This window comes from Perna viridis, chromosome 10 (genome assembly GCF_037379345.1).
Source record: "Perna viridis isolate PV_CMFRI_1.1 ecotype Kerala chromosome 10, ASM3737934v1, whole genome shotgun sequence".
In the NCBI taxonomy this organism is placed as follows: Eukaryota; Metazoa; Mollusca; class Bivalvia; order Mytilida; family Mytilidae; genus Perna; species Perna viridis.
In genome coordinates, this window is record NC_142454.1 from 21,321,096 (window position 1) to 21,335,823 (window position 14,728).

General features: G+C 32.0%; 1 protein-coding gene across 2 annotated transcripts; it reads left to right on the forward strand.

Moving 5' to 3' along the window:
* The first annotated feature begins 7,688 nt into the window (after nt 1–7,688).
* LOC148604935 (uncharacterized) lies at nt 7,689–13,513 on the forward strand. 2 transcript variants are annotated; one of them, XM_088547716.1, is made up of 8 exons: nt 7,689–7,819; nt 8,891–9,017; nt 9,396–9,452; nt 10,787–10,851; nt 11,409–11,607; nt 11,904–12,014; nt 12,458–12,574; nt 12,992–13,513. In XM_088547716.1, exons 2-8 carry the CDS (start codon nt 8,898–8,900, stop codon nt 13,316–13,318), a joined length of 996 nt encoding a protein of 331 aa, XP_088403842.1. In that variant the 5' UTR covers nt 7,689–7,819; nt 8,891–8,897; the 3' UTR covers nt 13,319–13,513. The 2 variants fall into 2 exon arrangements, with proteins under 2 accessions (XP_088403842.1, XP_088403841.1); XM_088547715.1 differs by having other exon boundaries at nt 7,760–7,892.
* The last annotated feature ends 1,215 nt before the right edge of the window (nt 13,514–14,728 follow it).

Sequence of the window (14,728 nt, forward strand, 5' to 3'; positions counted from 1 at the left end):
AAATAACCGAGTCTTCATTCCTTGCATTGGCCATTGCATATGGTAGAACCTCTCGGTGATGAATTTGGCTTTCTCTTTCGATAGTTTTGGTTTTGAGTACTTCTTGTATACAAATAATATTTTAATTATGGTCTTCCTACATATTTGATTTAAATGCTGCTGATGAGAGGTTGCTCTTGAAACACGTGTACAGCATTTCGAAATTTACAATTTATAAAACTGGTATTGTTTTGTATTTGCGTACCATAGGAATGATTTTTTAAAACAAACTGATTGATCGTTTTTTGTATAACTTTCTACCCTTTTCTGGTAAGAGTAAATTCCTACTTTATAAGTTATGTTGGCTCATAGTCCGTTTTATGCCGGAATCAATCGCTAATTCTGAGTATAATTAGCAAGTCGTGTCATTTATTTGGTAAAACAAACCAGGTTTTGTATTAGCAGTCCGAAATAAAATGTCGTCCTCTACCTATTGGTGTCTATAATATGCAACCAGAAAGCAAAAATTTAAAATAGGCATTCTGAAGATATTTCTTTAATATCTTATAAGTATCGACTTTTTATTTTAATAGCAATTTAATAAGTGTTATGCCTCTACTGGTTCATATTAACGATTTCAGAATAATTCATCGTTAGTCGTATTGATAATTCAGTAGTTCATTAAATTTAAGCTAGAGTAAAAATGAATAATAAGCATTAATATCCGTGTTGCAAATGCAATATCAAGATATAAAGCACCGCTGATGTCATGACTTGGTACAGGCATTTCACATGTTCGCCGTCCTAGCTGCGTCAAAAATATCAAAGTTAATTGAGAAAAAGCAACATGTATATTTTTGCTGAAACAGTACTAATTATGCAATTAATGCAATTCACAAAACAAAAAAATAAAGAAACAAACAAACAAAAACAGCAACATGAATTGCTATCGACCAAAGTGTAGTTTTTATTAAAAATAGATCCAATGACACAGTGCATTGAATTACTTTAAATGATTTTCCCTTGGTTCGATTCAGTTCCAATCGCTGGGATACGTTAGTTGTTAACTAACTAGTGCAAGACAAAATAGAAAACTCATGACTTTTGTTTTAATGTATTGCGGTACCATGTTTTGGAGAATTCTTGCAATGCAACGAAATTGCACAAAACACATATCTATAATAAACCAGATGTAAAAAGAGGGGTTCTAGGTAGAAGAAATTTGTCCTCAATCGAAAGTGAGAACAAATATGTAACTTTCTAGTCGGTAAACTAGGCTTCCCCATTGAATCGTTATAAAAAAAATCTTGGTTTTGTGATTGTATACTGATGCTGTTTTTTAACACAAATCGTGTCGGAAAAAGGTGGAATATTATTTCATTGATCTAACTACCTGTCCACATCGCTTAAGAAAGAGACTGCCCGATTTATCATATTAGAACAGTGTTCATTCATGAACCCAATGGTTTTTTGTTTGTTTTGCACATTTGCAGTTGTGGTTGTTTATTTTGGTGTTTGTTTTGTTTTTGTATTTTGTTTTGTTCTGTTTGTTTTATTTAGTTTTGTTTTGTTTAATGTGTGTGTGTGTGTGTGTGTGTGTGTGTGTGTGTGTGTGTGTGTGTGTGTGTGTGTGTGTGTGTGTGTGTGTGTGTTTTGGGGATCCGTTTAGATTGCACTAAAGCAAGTCAGGGATTTCGGGGAGGCAATGGTGTCCGTGACGACTTCCAAATATTTTACGGAATAAATTAAATATATTAGCACGTGTTGCTTAGGTTTGAGTAACCATGGAATGTATGTATACTTTTATATGTCCAATCTAACTACAAGTTCATTTGGTTCTGTTTGTTTAGCTTTGTGTTTCCAATTTAGTAAAATGCTAAGGCAATATGTCGTTATTTACATTATTGATCACCTGATTCTATAATATTACGATCTAATGCTGACAAAGTGAAAACATTTTTAGTATTATTCGTTATGGCTTTGTAAAACGATCGGTTCCTATGTGCGAAAACGCTGAGGAAGCAACAAATCAGATACATTTATCCTGCTTAGGAAAGAAAGACGAGCCAATCTGTCTTGGCAATAAGTCTCATTTGAAACCAATATTCATATTTTTACTCATTTGCCTTCGTTAATGTGTATGCATTATCTTGCTTCTTCTTCTTTTTTTTATGTGTTTTCCATGTCTGGTCTTTGTTTCTGGATAACATTCGTTTGATTTCCGATCAAATCTAGGTTTCCTTGACTACTCCTTAAATTCGAGAAAACATGAGCCCAAATAAACAAAAGTGCTGTGTCTTAAGTTTCAATAATGAAATAAGATTCATAATAATGTCATACTGGTTTCATATTGAACAAAAAATAGTGTAGTGCATGTACGTAATCACCTTACTAATACTATATAGCCTCCCTCTCCATTACATGGTTTTAGCAAAAAGGTGGTTTCCCAAAAGGAACAGATAGAGAACATTATTAAAATAACATCATTTTTCTTATTAGACAACACAAATACATTATAATAAACAAATTGTAAGGTTCAGGCGTTCCGCAGCTCTGCACAAGACTCAAAACACGTTTTGTAATGGACAATTATTTGATAAGCGTGCACGGGTGCTCTGAAATCGAACTTACTCAGAACATATCGTATTTGTGAATATTCATAAAAAGTTGATGTCTTAGCCTAAATTAATTTGGTCGGATCTGTATATTCAACGCAAATTGTAGTTTATAAAATATGTTTACTTATACATAAGAACCAATCATTCAAAATTGTCAAGCACGTGTACACATCTTTAAATATATGTTGGCATACATTAAATTTCTTTTTTTATATACATCTATTGTTTCAATCTTTTCTTTTTGTATGCCACAATGTTTTATTGAGTAAAATTTGTTACACTACCCATTGTAATAATCTCTCAGAATACCACTTAAGTCTGAGATTCGTTTAAAACCTTGTTCCATTGTTCAAACTGAACAAATCTACGAACAGTCCCATTCTAAGTAAAAACTATCGTAGGGAAAGAGAGGAGTACTGGATACGCAGACTAGGTACTGCAATACCTGACGGATGCAATGACAACATCAAAAGTATAGGAAACCTTTCAAGCCAATATAACAATAGCATAAATGTGATGAATTTATTTGACAAAAATCCAAGACGGGAAAGGAATCATGACCATCGCCACTATACGTTACCTAAGTTACATGATGTCTCCATAGATGGTCTCCTTCCTTTCATACAAAAAACCTCTTGGACTTCATCACATTAGAACCAAACTTTATTCTATACCTCTCACTCTACTATACTCCCTTTCCAAAACAAGTCTTGACACTCCTGTTTCTGACCCCACCTCATCATTATACAGACTTGTTGCCATCATTTTGGATATAGGTTTCCACAGACTCTTTAAACCAGTTTGTGTGAAAGGTCAAGTTGAAGAAAAACGATCATTTCTTCCACTACCGTTTGTCAACTAAGGTATAGATGCAATTAATTTGGCTAACATCCTCCATCACAAAAACGTTACCAACAAAATTTCCCCATTATTCAAAGACAAATCCATACCAATTATTTCATATTCCTATACTTCACCCATCGCATCCAAAATTTTCAATTAAAAAAGACTATTGCAGAACCTCGAGATTGAGGACTTCAAGGCTAAACCATCTGACTGTTCTTGCAAAACCTCTCCATTCAAATATGGTCCTTCTGGTCACGTCGTTACAGGAGATTTAACCATTATCGAAAACGAATCTCTGCGTAATATTCTTTCTAAAGGTCCCAAGTACCGTGAACCACGCTCCATAAATTGGAAGTTATTATGGATGCCGTCGAGGACTATGCAAGAAAATGGATAAAACGAGAACAAGAAGACATTGATTCTTTGTCTGAGTGGTTAAAGGCCGTGAGGTCTTTAATTTTGAAACCAATGAAAGTTTTAAGTAGGTCAATGAGTGTCAAGGCTACATCAGTTTTCAAAGACCCCGATGTAGCAAAAACATTGTCTACTATACATGACAAATATGTTGTCGTACCAGCAGACAAAGCCCAAAACAACATTGTTTTTGTCTGCAAAACGTTTTATATCCAATGTTTATTATCAGAGGTAGACGTAGAAAATAATAGCAGTGATAAGACTTACACTGCTACCACTCTCTCCAAAGAAGAGATTGTGGAAAACCATAAATATGTGTTATCCTCTTTTGGTCTCTCTGCAGAAGAAGATGATTGTGATTTACCGTCTATGTACTAGATTCCTAAACGTTACAAGAACCCATACAAACAACGTTTCATAGCTGGATCTGCAAAATGTAACACAAAACCTTTCAAAATTTTTAACTTCTATACTCACAACTGTCAAAGAGAAAGCGGGTCTGCAGTCCTACCACAACACTTGTTACTCCCGTAGTGGTATTAATTCAGTGTGGATCCTGAAAAATTCGAAAGATCTTTTGGGGACAATCAGTTCAAGACTACTATCTGAATATAATACTATTAAAACCTATGACTTTTCAACACTGTATACTTCTATTCCCCATACTCAGTTAAAATCCCGACTTCAAAACATTATACATAATTGTTTATCCAAAACAGATGGTACATCTAGATACAAATATATAGTTCTTGGTAGCGATTCCTCATACTTTGTAAGAAATAATTCCAAATCATCTTCCAAATATACAAATGAAGATGTTTACAAAATGCCTGAATTTTTAATCGACAACATATTTGTCCAGTGTGGTGGACGTGTTTTTCAACAAACGGTCGGCATTCCGATGGGAACAAATTGTGCTCCTTTACTTGCTGACCTATTCCTTCACTCTTATGAGGCTGACTTTATGACTGAGGTTTTATTTTCTAATAAAACATGATTACATCTACATGTTCACCAAGTATGATTATGATATCCTGAAAAATGAGTTCGGCGGACCATGTTGACAATGTTGATATCTTGAAAGGTGTTGAAACAGGGCCATGTCGAAGTAAATGTTAGAAGTAAAAAAGGACTAGCACTTTGTGACCTTTTACCTTGGATACAAATGAAAGGTCACATAGACCAAAAACCATTGATAAAGGTCTAATGTCACTACAACTTCCGATTCTCGAAATATTAATTTTCAAAACTTTAGTATGATATTTAAAGTGATGTAACTCCATCATGGTTTGATAACAAAATACAAATTTATGTTTATTAATTTAGTCGTCTGCTTATGTTCATTGGACATAACTCTTAAAGATGATAATAAAACCCTTAGCAAGGTCATTTCCCAATTGAACCTGATGACATGTACATGTTCAGCAAATATGGTTAAGATATCTTGCAAAATTAGTTCGGGGGACCATGTTAACAAAAACGCCAATAAAAGGGGGATAACTTCTACAAAGGATGATGGAATCCTTCGCAGGGTCATCTTGTGAAATTCCTTTATGACCTTTTTCGTCCAAATTTGGTAATGATATTTTGAATATTGAATAGGTGTCAAAGTAAATTTTGCAAATGACGAAAGAATAAAAAAAATAATAATGAAAAAAAAAAAAATCAGAAAAACTAGTATGTCAATTGTTTGTTAAAAAATTGAAAGGTCTCTCCCTTGAAAGCTATCTTTTTGTAATAAACACGTAAAGACATTCGGTTTGATTTATGACATTCTACATTCTACAATAGTTTGTTTTTTCTGCACATGGTAACCTAGTCGAATGCAGTTGTAGATGTTTTCATCATTATTTTGATAATGTAAACTTGACGACCATTTATTTGATATACAACAACACTACTGTCTGCGAACTTAAGCATTTTTCACATATTAACCCCAAAAGGGTTCTTTTTCTGTGTAACAAAATTGATATTTAAGATGTACACGTTATGATATCTAATGTGTTATATGCGACAACCTCATCCAACTCATTGTTTTTTTCGGGACAAAACATGGATATTTCGGATGTACGCTTTATGACCTTTCATTTGATATTCAACAACCTTATCCTTCAAGAACTTTTTTTTACATTTAATGACCCTTCTCTTCGAACATGTATGACTTATCATGGTTGCAACTCTGATTTGTGAAATGTGCTCATTTAGACCTTCAAAATGATATATCACATGACCCCCTTCGACGAAGTTGAAAAAATGATGCAATATCAAATTTATGAAAAGGTATTGATGAAATATATAAAACTATTGGAAAATATGATTTCTTTTTATATTGTTCCTTGGTATTTTGTCAAACAGTTGTACTTGATCAGATCTTTTATTCTGTGTACTGATCATTTGTGTGTCTATTGTGAATTTTAAAATATATACCTTTGCTCTGAAAAACTAAAATTTCAATACAACCTAAACGAGACAAGATATTTCATATCTGAAAACGACATGGTCACCTACAGAACATATGCAACAAAATTACAAAACAATGTGGGTAATTGCAGAGTTCTTTTGGAGCACATGATTATTTAAATATGATGCAATAACAAACTTTAGAACCGGAAGTCGTAGAGACATGAAACTACCACCATACATCTTAGGGCTTATCGAGAAGGCCATTTTATACGCTGTATGTATGCACTAATCTCTTATTGTTTTCTTAATATCAAGGCCTAAAGTGTTCAGCTAGAAGGCGTTCGTGCACTCTATGACCTTAGACCTTGGATGCAAATGAAAGGTCACATGGACCAAAGATCATTGATGAAGATTCCATTTCTCTAACATCCGGTTCTCGAAATAAAAAAAATATAAAAAAAAACTTGAGTATGACATTTCAATGGATATAACTCCTATATGGTTTGATAATATAATATATGTTTATGTTTATTCATTATGTCTTTTTCTTGTGTACATGAAACAGATTTTAGATTGATCCTATCTATTATGGTTTTGAAAATATGAGCAATTAAAAAATGTTTTAAGGGGACATAACTCTCAAAAATGATCATGAAATCCTTAGCAGCGTCATTTTCTAATAGAACATGATGATATCTACATGTTCACCAAGAATGATTATGATATCCTGAAAAATGAGTTCGGCGGACCATGTTGACTATGTTGATAAGACGCTTTTCAGAGGAAAGTTACTGCTACAATGGATGATTAAATTCTTTACAGGGTCATCATGTTAAAGTCCTAAATGAGTTCTATTGGTGATCCAAATTTGGAAATGGTATCTTGACAGATAATGAAACAGGGCCGTGTCAAGGTAATTGTTAGAAGGGAAAAAACCAGCACTCTGTGACCTTTGATGTTGGGTTCAAATAAAAGATCACATGGACCAAAGATTATTGATGAATGTCCTTTCTCGAAATATATTTTTTTTAAATTTTAGTATGATATTTCAAGGGATATAACTCCCGTATGTCTTAATAACAAAATACATGTTTATTTTTATTAATTAGGTCGTCTGCTTATGTACATGAAACCGTTTCCAGATTGATTCTATCTATTTTAGTCTTCAAGATATGAGCGATTAAAAGAAATTGTTTTAAAGGGACATAACTCTTTAAGATGATACAGAAAACATTAGAAAAAACAATAAGGTCTTTCTCATGTAGGGACAGACCTTAAATACTACTTTATAGAAAACTATGCTAAAGTGTATATATAAATATCACACTTCCCTGTATTACAGAATGTTCTACAATATGAAAAAGAAGTTTGAAACCTGTTCTAGCCTACAAGTTCAATGTAACACAGGTAGCCAGAAACGCCCCACACTTAAAAGATTACACTCTACACTTATTTATAGATTTTAAAGTAACCATTTTGAGGTTATCAGATATGATCTTGTGTAGTCACGTGATAAGGCTGTATTTAATGAGGAAACAATACTCTCAATAGGCAAAAGAGTAAGTTTTTATGGTATTTCCGGTACACGATACATATTGATAGATGATTATGTCTACAATTCACGATGCTACGGTTTGTATTATTATAATTATCGATTACTCTCTTTTCTTCTGCATCTGTACATGTATTCTTTTACCAAATGGTTTTTAAAGATGTGAGGAACAAGTATTAAAATTTCGAAAGACTTGGAGTGGAATAAACCTGGTGTGTGCACAGTTAAAATGCAATACAGTTGTCTTAAAACTACAAAGATATTTATTAACAGACAACATTTAATCGTCAAATATTTCACTTCCTTGTCGATACTTGTATTAAATGTTTTAGTTTGTTTTATACTTTCGTTCTTTTGAGAAGATATCCCATTTGCTAAAATTGCTATTAATCAAGACTTAAATACTTACGAAAGCATGACATTTTTTTTGTTACCACGGTTTGTCGAGTTAAATAAAAACAAATGTGTATCTAGATTACGACAAAAATATGAGAACAGTTTTATCTCAGTTAAAGAGGACTGCGTGTCTATTTTATTGTGTATTCACTAGTTATTTTAGCAAAGGTTTTCTTAAACACTTTTTTAAATATTCTTGCCAGTAACTACTTCAGCTATTAACAGACACGGCATGTACTTGCGTTGAATTTATAGGGATATTTGTCTCGTTGTAATAAAAAAACAGACAGCAACTGAACTTACTTTGTTTACCATATTATAATTATGGTATATATTACAGTGAAAACTGCTTGAAATAAATCTGAACCTTTTATTTAATGTGAACCTGTCTAAACCAGTCTCATTTAAAAGTCCCCCAATTAATGAATATATTTCCGAACCTGAGTATTCCAAACATCTATCTAAACTGAACAATTGTTACAGTTCACAGAACGTTCAGTTTAGACATGTTTCACAGTAGGTATTTTGTTTTGAAAAAAACTGAAAATAGCATTCACATTTAATGCTAATAGTAACAAAATTTAAACACAACAATCAATCGTAGACGATCAAGGCAACAAAAATGTTGATGTTGCTCTTTCCCTAGGAGTATCCAATTAAAGTTCACACTGTTGTTTTGTAGGACTGTAATGGAATACAATGAATTGCGAAGAGAATTAAAGAGGCTTCTTGATGACGGAACCAAAGAACCGAATCCCGAACTTCTAGCATGGGTGTCAGATGCTGAAAAACACATTTCTATTTTGAAGGTGAAGAATGCCCTGTTTATTTTTTCATTATTTTAATACACGAACGGGCAATTTTTATGATAGATTTTGAATTTTAGCTGTTCATCCGCCAAAAAGGCACATACTTTCAAAAATATATATTAAATAACCATGTTAATGCGTGGAATATGCTAGCACCCTTTTTTTCACTTGCGTTTAATTGTATAGGAAATAAAGTACATGTTCTGACTTCAAACACGTTTGTTCAATTCAAGAGATATAGAGTTAGCATATGTAACTAGATCCAATTACGGTTTGCTTTCTCTAATAGCTAAATATAAAACAAATCAGAATCTTTTTTTCATTGTAATAGTATTCTTTTGCAATTGATGATCATTGTTTTTATCTATTGCGTCAAAGGCAAAACTAGATGGAAACACAGATAACGGTCATGCTGTTTCTGATACAGAAGAAGGGGTTAGTGCGTTTTGATTATTCATCATTGATAAATATTTTTAGCAACTGAAATATTATCATGTGGAAACAAAATTATATTGATATCTACATTATTCTTTTCGTGTAACATGTATTTAATAAAAATCATATCCGTATCTATTTTCATTTTAAAATGATACTTTCTGTTTTAAAAACACGTTGAAAACCACGAGTTAGAGTTAATGGTACTATAATATGAGATTGAGAAAACAGACTAGTATTACTTTATTCGTCACTTACGCTTATATATGTGTTAAGTGTCAGTCCCTGTAAAAATCGAGCAGTAGGTGAAACATGGTATGAAATAAACATAATTTTGATAGAGTAACTTGACTATTTGCACCATCAGAATAAATGAAAACAGACAGGATTTGCCATATCATACTGGACCTTTGAATGCACTGAAAATGGACAGTTCAAGGGCAGATAACTCTGTCAAAAACCTCATTTTTCTCTAAGATTCTATTGAAAATTTTCTGCGCAAAGCCAGTGTTTCAGAGATCAAACCATGGTCTTTTCAATGAGAGAAAGTATTATTGAGTGCTATTACATTGTCAGATTGGTGGGGTTTTGACATGTATGTTTCTGATTTTCCTCATTTTGTTTGATTCTTACAAATACTTACACTTAATATATGCAAAGGCTTTTACCATGATAGGTTAAAGATTTCAACATTTCAAATGCATTTTATAGGCTTTAATTGATAAATCAATTAATTTAATCAATAAAGTTCTTTTTTTAATGTCATGCATGTTGTCAAACGAAGTAAAAAGGAGAGGGTCGTAAACAGTGTAGGACTCGGTCTTATTAAATCTATTCTACGAACTTGAATTTCCATTTTTGTAGTATAAATTTGTAAGTGGACATTTTACATGAATGCATCTTTTTTTTAACTATAAAATAAACTTCTTTACTGAATATAGTGCTTGTTATAATATACATTGATAGACAATCAATATTCCATGTATTATTCCTCTAATTACACCGGCTTATAATAAGCTGCAAATTGTACTTCACATATAACACAGACACATGTTTTTTTCCCAAATACATTCAATGTTTGTGAAAATAATTAACGGTGAACTGGCATCATTTATTCATTTATCAATGTTCATTCAGCCTTTTTTTAATATGTAACAGTAATCTTCTTTTTTTTAATTTACTGTCTTTTTGAACTCTTTTTGTTTTAATTTCAAAGACATTAACGTGTTTCATAATTAATTTGATTTTTATGGAAAATGGATGTCGAACTTATGCTCATAGTTTAGAGACCCTGAATTTCTATGTAGTATTTTGTTTTTACTATTTCTATATAGAACAGGAATGCAGGTATCCAGAGACTCATTCGGTTACAGGAGGAGAAGAAACAACTTTTAACTGAGTAAGTAAACAACGCTATCTGGCTTACAGTTATACTGCAGTTGCATGGAAAATTATCACAATTTTGATATAGTATCCTGCTTACACCTACGGTTTGATTGTCAATACGTTAAGATCATTAATTGTCATCTTAAAAAAATAGGAGCATACTAATATTAAAGCTTGTAGAAAAGAATATGTATGGGCACTTGAAACAATTAAATTGAAATATATTTAAATGTATACATATAGAATGAAACCTGTCTAAACCAAACTAACTGGAAACCTGACTAATCAAGTCAATTTTGTAACGCCCATTAATACCAGAGTAAGGTATTTAAAACAAGGTATACCGAGTATCTGTCTAATTTGGACAAAGTCTACAGTTTAGAAAAGGTTTTCGGTTAGAAGGTTGTATAAAGGGTTAATTACCGGTTTTATTAACAATATGATGTATTATTGTAATAGTTACCTAATGAGAACTCCAATATCACATAGGAGTTTAATTAGTTTAGTGCTAATAAATATTGTAGAACAGTGCTTTCAAAAGAAACATCAAAAGTTTTATCGGTATTACAGACTATCCGAATGTGCAGGTGAAAAGCTTACCAGTAACAACCCAGGTATAGCGAATTTAGGTGACGAGAATCGCCCAAGTAAGATAAGCGAGAAATTCTCAGAAATGTATGATAACCACTGGACGGATGCCATGGAAACAATGGACGGGAATGACTTTGACGAAAAAAGTAGTATTGAACTCTTGCTGGATATACTGATGGCAAGTTTCCTTGAAATTGAAATATCCAATATATTGAGTCTTATCAATTATGGTTGGGCAAAATTACATAGGTTTGTAAGTTTAAACCTCAAAATTCGATCCTTTTATATAAATTCAAAGCAATTTATCAATATCTTTGTTTTGGTTATCAAACTTTCTAACACAAAATCCCCCTAGGATATATCTATCTAGTAACGACTCGATAGAATAGAAATATTGTCACAAATAGATGATGTAATTTTAAGTATGTTATATTATAGAGCAAATGGTGCAACTACATGATATTTGTTTTGTAGACTGTATACGAGGAATGCAAACAGAAGAAGGAAGAAAGATTAAATCTACTTGTAGCCCTTGCGTTAGGTATAAACCTGAGGGATCATCAACATGACAGCGACGTTTATCAGGTATTTTATCATTCAGATATGTGTTAGTAATATTTATGTAATAAACAGCTAGTCTTGGTCAAATGCGATTGACGGAGAGGGCCATTTTGTTCCGACATGCAGAATATTAAAAATTGTTCTTAAAAATTAAGAGACGTATGTTTTTTTTTTCTTTGGTTATTAAGAACAACTTGTATTACGATAAGCCATACAAAATCAAATGCTAAAGAAATATATCGTTCTGAAACTAAATATCTTTCAAGTAAACAGATAATTATTTAAGTATGTTATAGGGAACAATATTTATACCGATATGCATGACACAAGGGTGATATAAAATATGCTTCCTGAAAAAAAGACACACGATATATACCGAAATTTTAACATACTGCAATTAACATTAATTTAAAGTTTAGTTCATATTTTGACGAATTCTGGAATGTCATATTCTGTTATGTCCACAGAATTTTGGTGCTGCACCAAAGACAGATTTTAATGTTAATGATGGTGCCATAGAAGAGCAATGTTCCAAATACTTATCATCAAAGGACATATTATACTCGCATGATAAAAAGGCTCAGGTAATGATTGAATCAGTTTGAACATTAATTGAAATTTTGGCTGTGAAATATAAAAGGACAGTTCATAAAAATATAAAATGCGAAGAGACTAAGCAAATAATACAGCCAAGTTGTAACCGATCTAAAAAGCACCTTACTAACGTTTGTTCTTGCTTGGGCTACTACATGTAGTGGCAAGAAAAAGAATTAGACACAAAGTAAAAGTCTTATTATATCACAGTTGCTTTAACGTTAATACGTGTACATGTAAAATAAAGATCTATAAAAGTCTCATGTATTCATAATGTGGGCTTACGTGTTGCATTAACTAATAAATAATCCCTTTATTATTTAAGTTATCCTGACATTTTAAATTGAGTCCTTTTTATTAATAACGTTCATGGGTTACACCTCCCTTACATTATGTTTATATTGCAGGATGAACTACACAAGTTGCTTCAAAAGACTTTCAAGGACAAGAAAAGACAATCAATATTAAAGAACAAATCATTAATTGAATATATAAACAAATGTTTCGAACTTTGTTGGGCAATGTGCTCCCAGTGTCCACCTGTTGTCATGGTAACAGATCAAACCAATATAGACTTGTTTCGATCGTACACAAGAAGTGGTGATGTTATTGAATATGTGGTATGGCCTTCGTTATTATTACAAAAAGATGGTGTACTTTTGTACAAAGGAGTGGCACAAATGAGTTCAAATATTGAGGACGGTGCTCAAATTTACGAAAATCAACAGTTGTAGGAAACAGGTTTTCAAAGTGATTAATTTTGTCTTACTGCTTCATGTTTATACCTTAAGTCAGAACAAAAAGTTGGTTTTAAATTGTACAGATAATTCATAATGGTTGTAAAAATATCGACATTGCAGGTCAAAAGGCGAAAGGTTTTGATGCTTGTTTAATGCCTAGCAAATGATCATATAAAATTATTATTGTCAGTAACATTGTTATTTATTGCGAGTTGCTCATTTTACGTTCATTTCTTTGTACGTATTATTTTGGATATTTTATGTTGTGTATCTGTTTTCCCTGTCTTTGTTCTCGGATTACTTTCTTTTGATTTCTGCTCGAATCTTGGTTTAATTGATTATCATTAATATTGTTTTAATATGGCTGATATTTAACGACAAAAAAAAATATTTGAAACAAATTATCTATATCAATGTTAACTTATGTGCAGCGGGGATTTTATCTCTCGGGGTGTTTAGTTTTCTACGACAGGTTTATGAATTAGCGATTATATTGACATACATGTATAAATTTATATTCCTATTCAGTTGTTAAGAGACTTCAATAAATTATTTTTTTTAAACATTAAGCATGAAATAAATAAAACATGATTGGTACGTTTTTTATGGTGGTTTTGAACGATAACCACTAAAAGGAAGAATATACATTGGTACATTTCAAATAAAAGGTATATCTTATCTAATAAGATGTTAAACGACTGAAATTAAGTGGAAAATAGCAACACCATCATATATAAGTCATTCATACGATATTACAGAACCTCTTTGCTATGTAAAAGAAATGTAGCATAAAACCAGTTTAAGCTCAATGCTGACAGTAGTGATGCTATAACAATGGAGTAATGTGGTAGGTGTATTGTTTACTACAGACATTGCAGTTATATAGTACTGGCATAGTAATAGCTCTTGAAGGGTATAAACTTACAATTTTCATAATAACCCCTCTCCCATTCAACATTTACAATTGACCCTATTCCAATTGTACCCCATAAAAAATACCCTTCTCGCAGAATACCCACTGCAATTTTCTTTATCATTTTCTATTTTTTATTTTCCTGTTTTAGATTCCTTAATATTCAAATGATTGTCTTTATAGAATTCAATATATTTTCGATATAAAAAACAATAAGTCTTAATTAAATTTCACCCTTCTTCCAATCCAAGTTCTTTTTAGTACAAATGTCCACTCTCAATCCCCTTCCCATCCACGATATACAATGGAACGGGAAATGTACACCATACAGAAACTGTTACATGTCGATGACATTTTAAGTAGTACAGGTAAGAATCATGCCAAATGTGATTCATGGTTGCAAAGCCTACATATTTTTGTTTTTCATATTTTGTTTAAAACGTTATAGTTAACATAAATTGACATGTTGAACTTTTCCTATAACCCGTGCT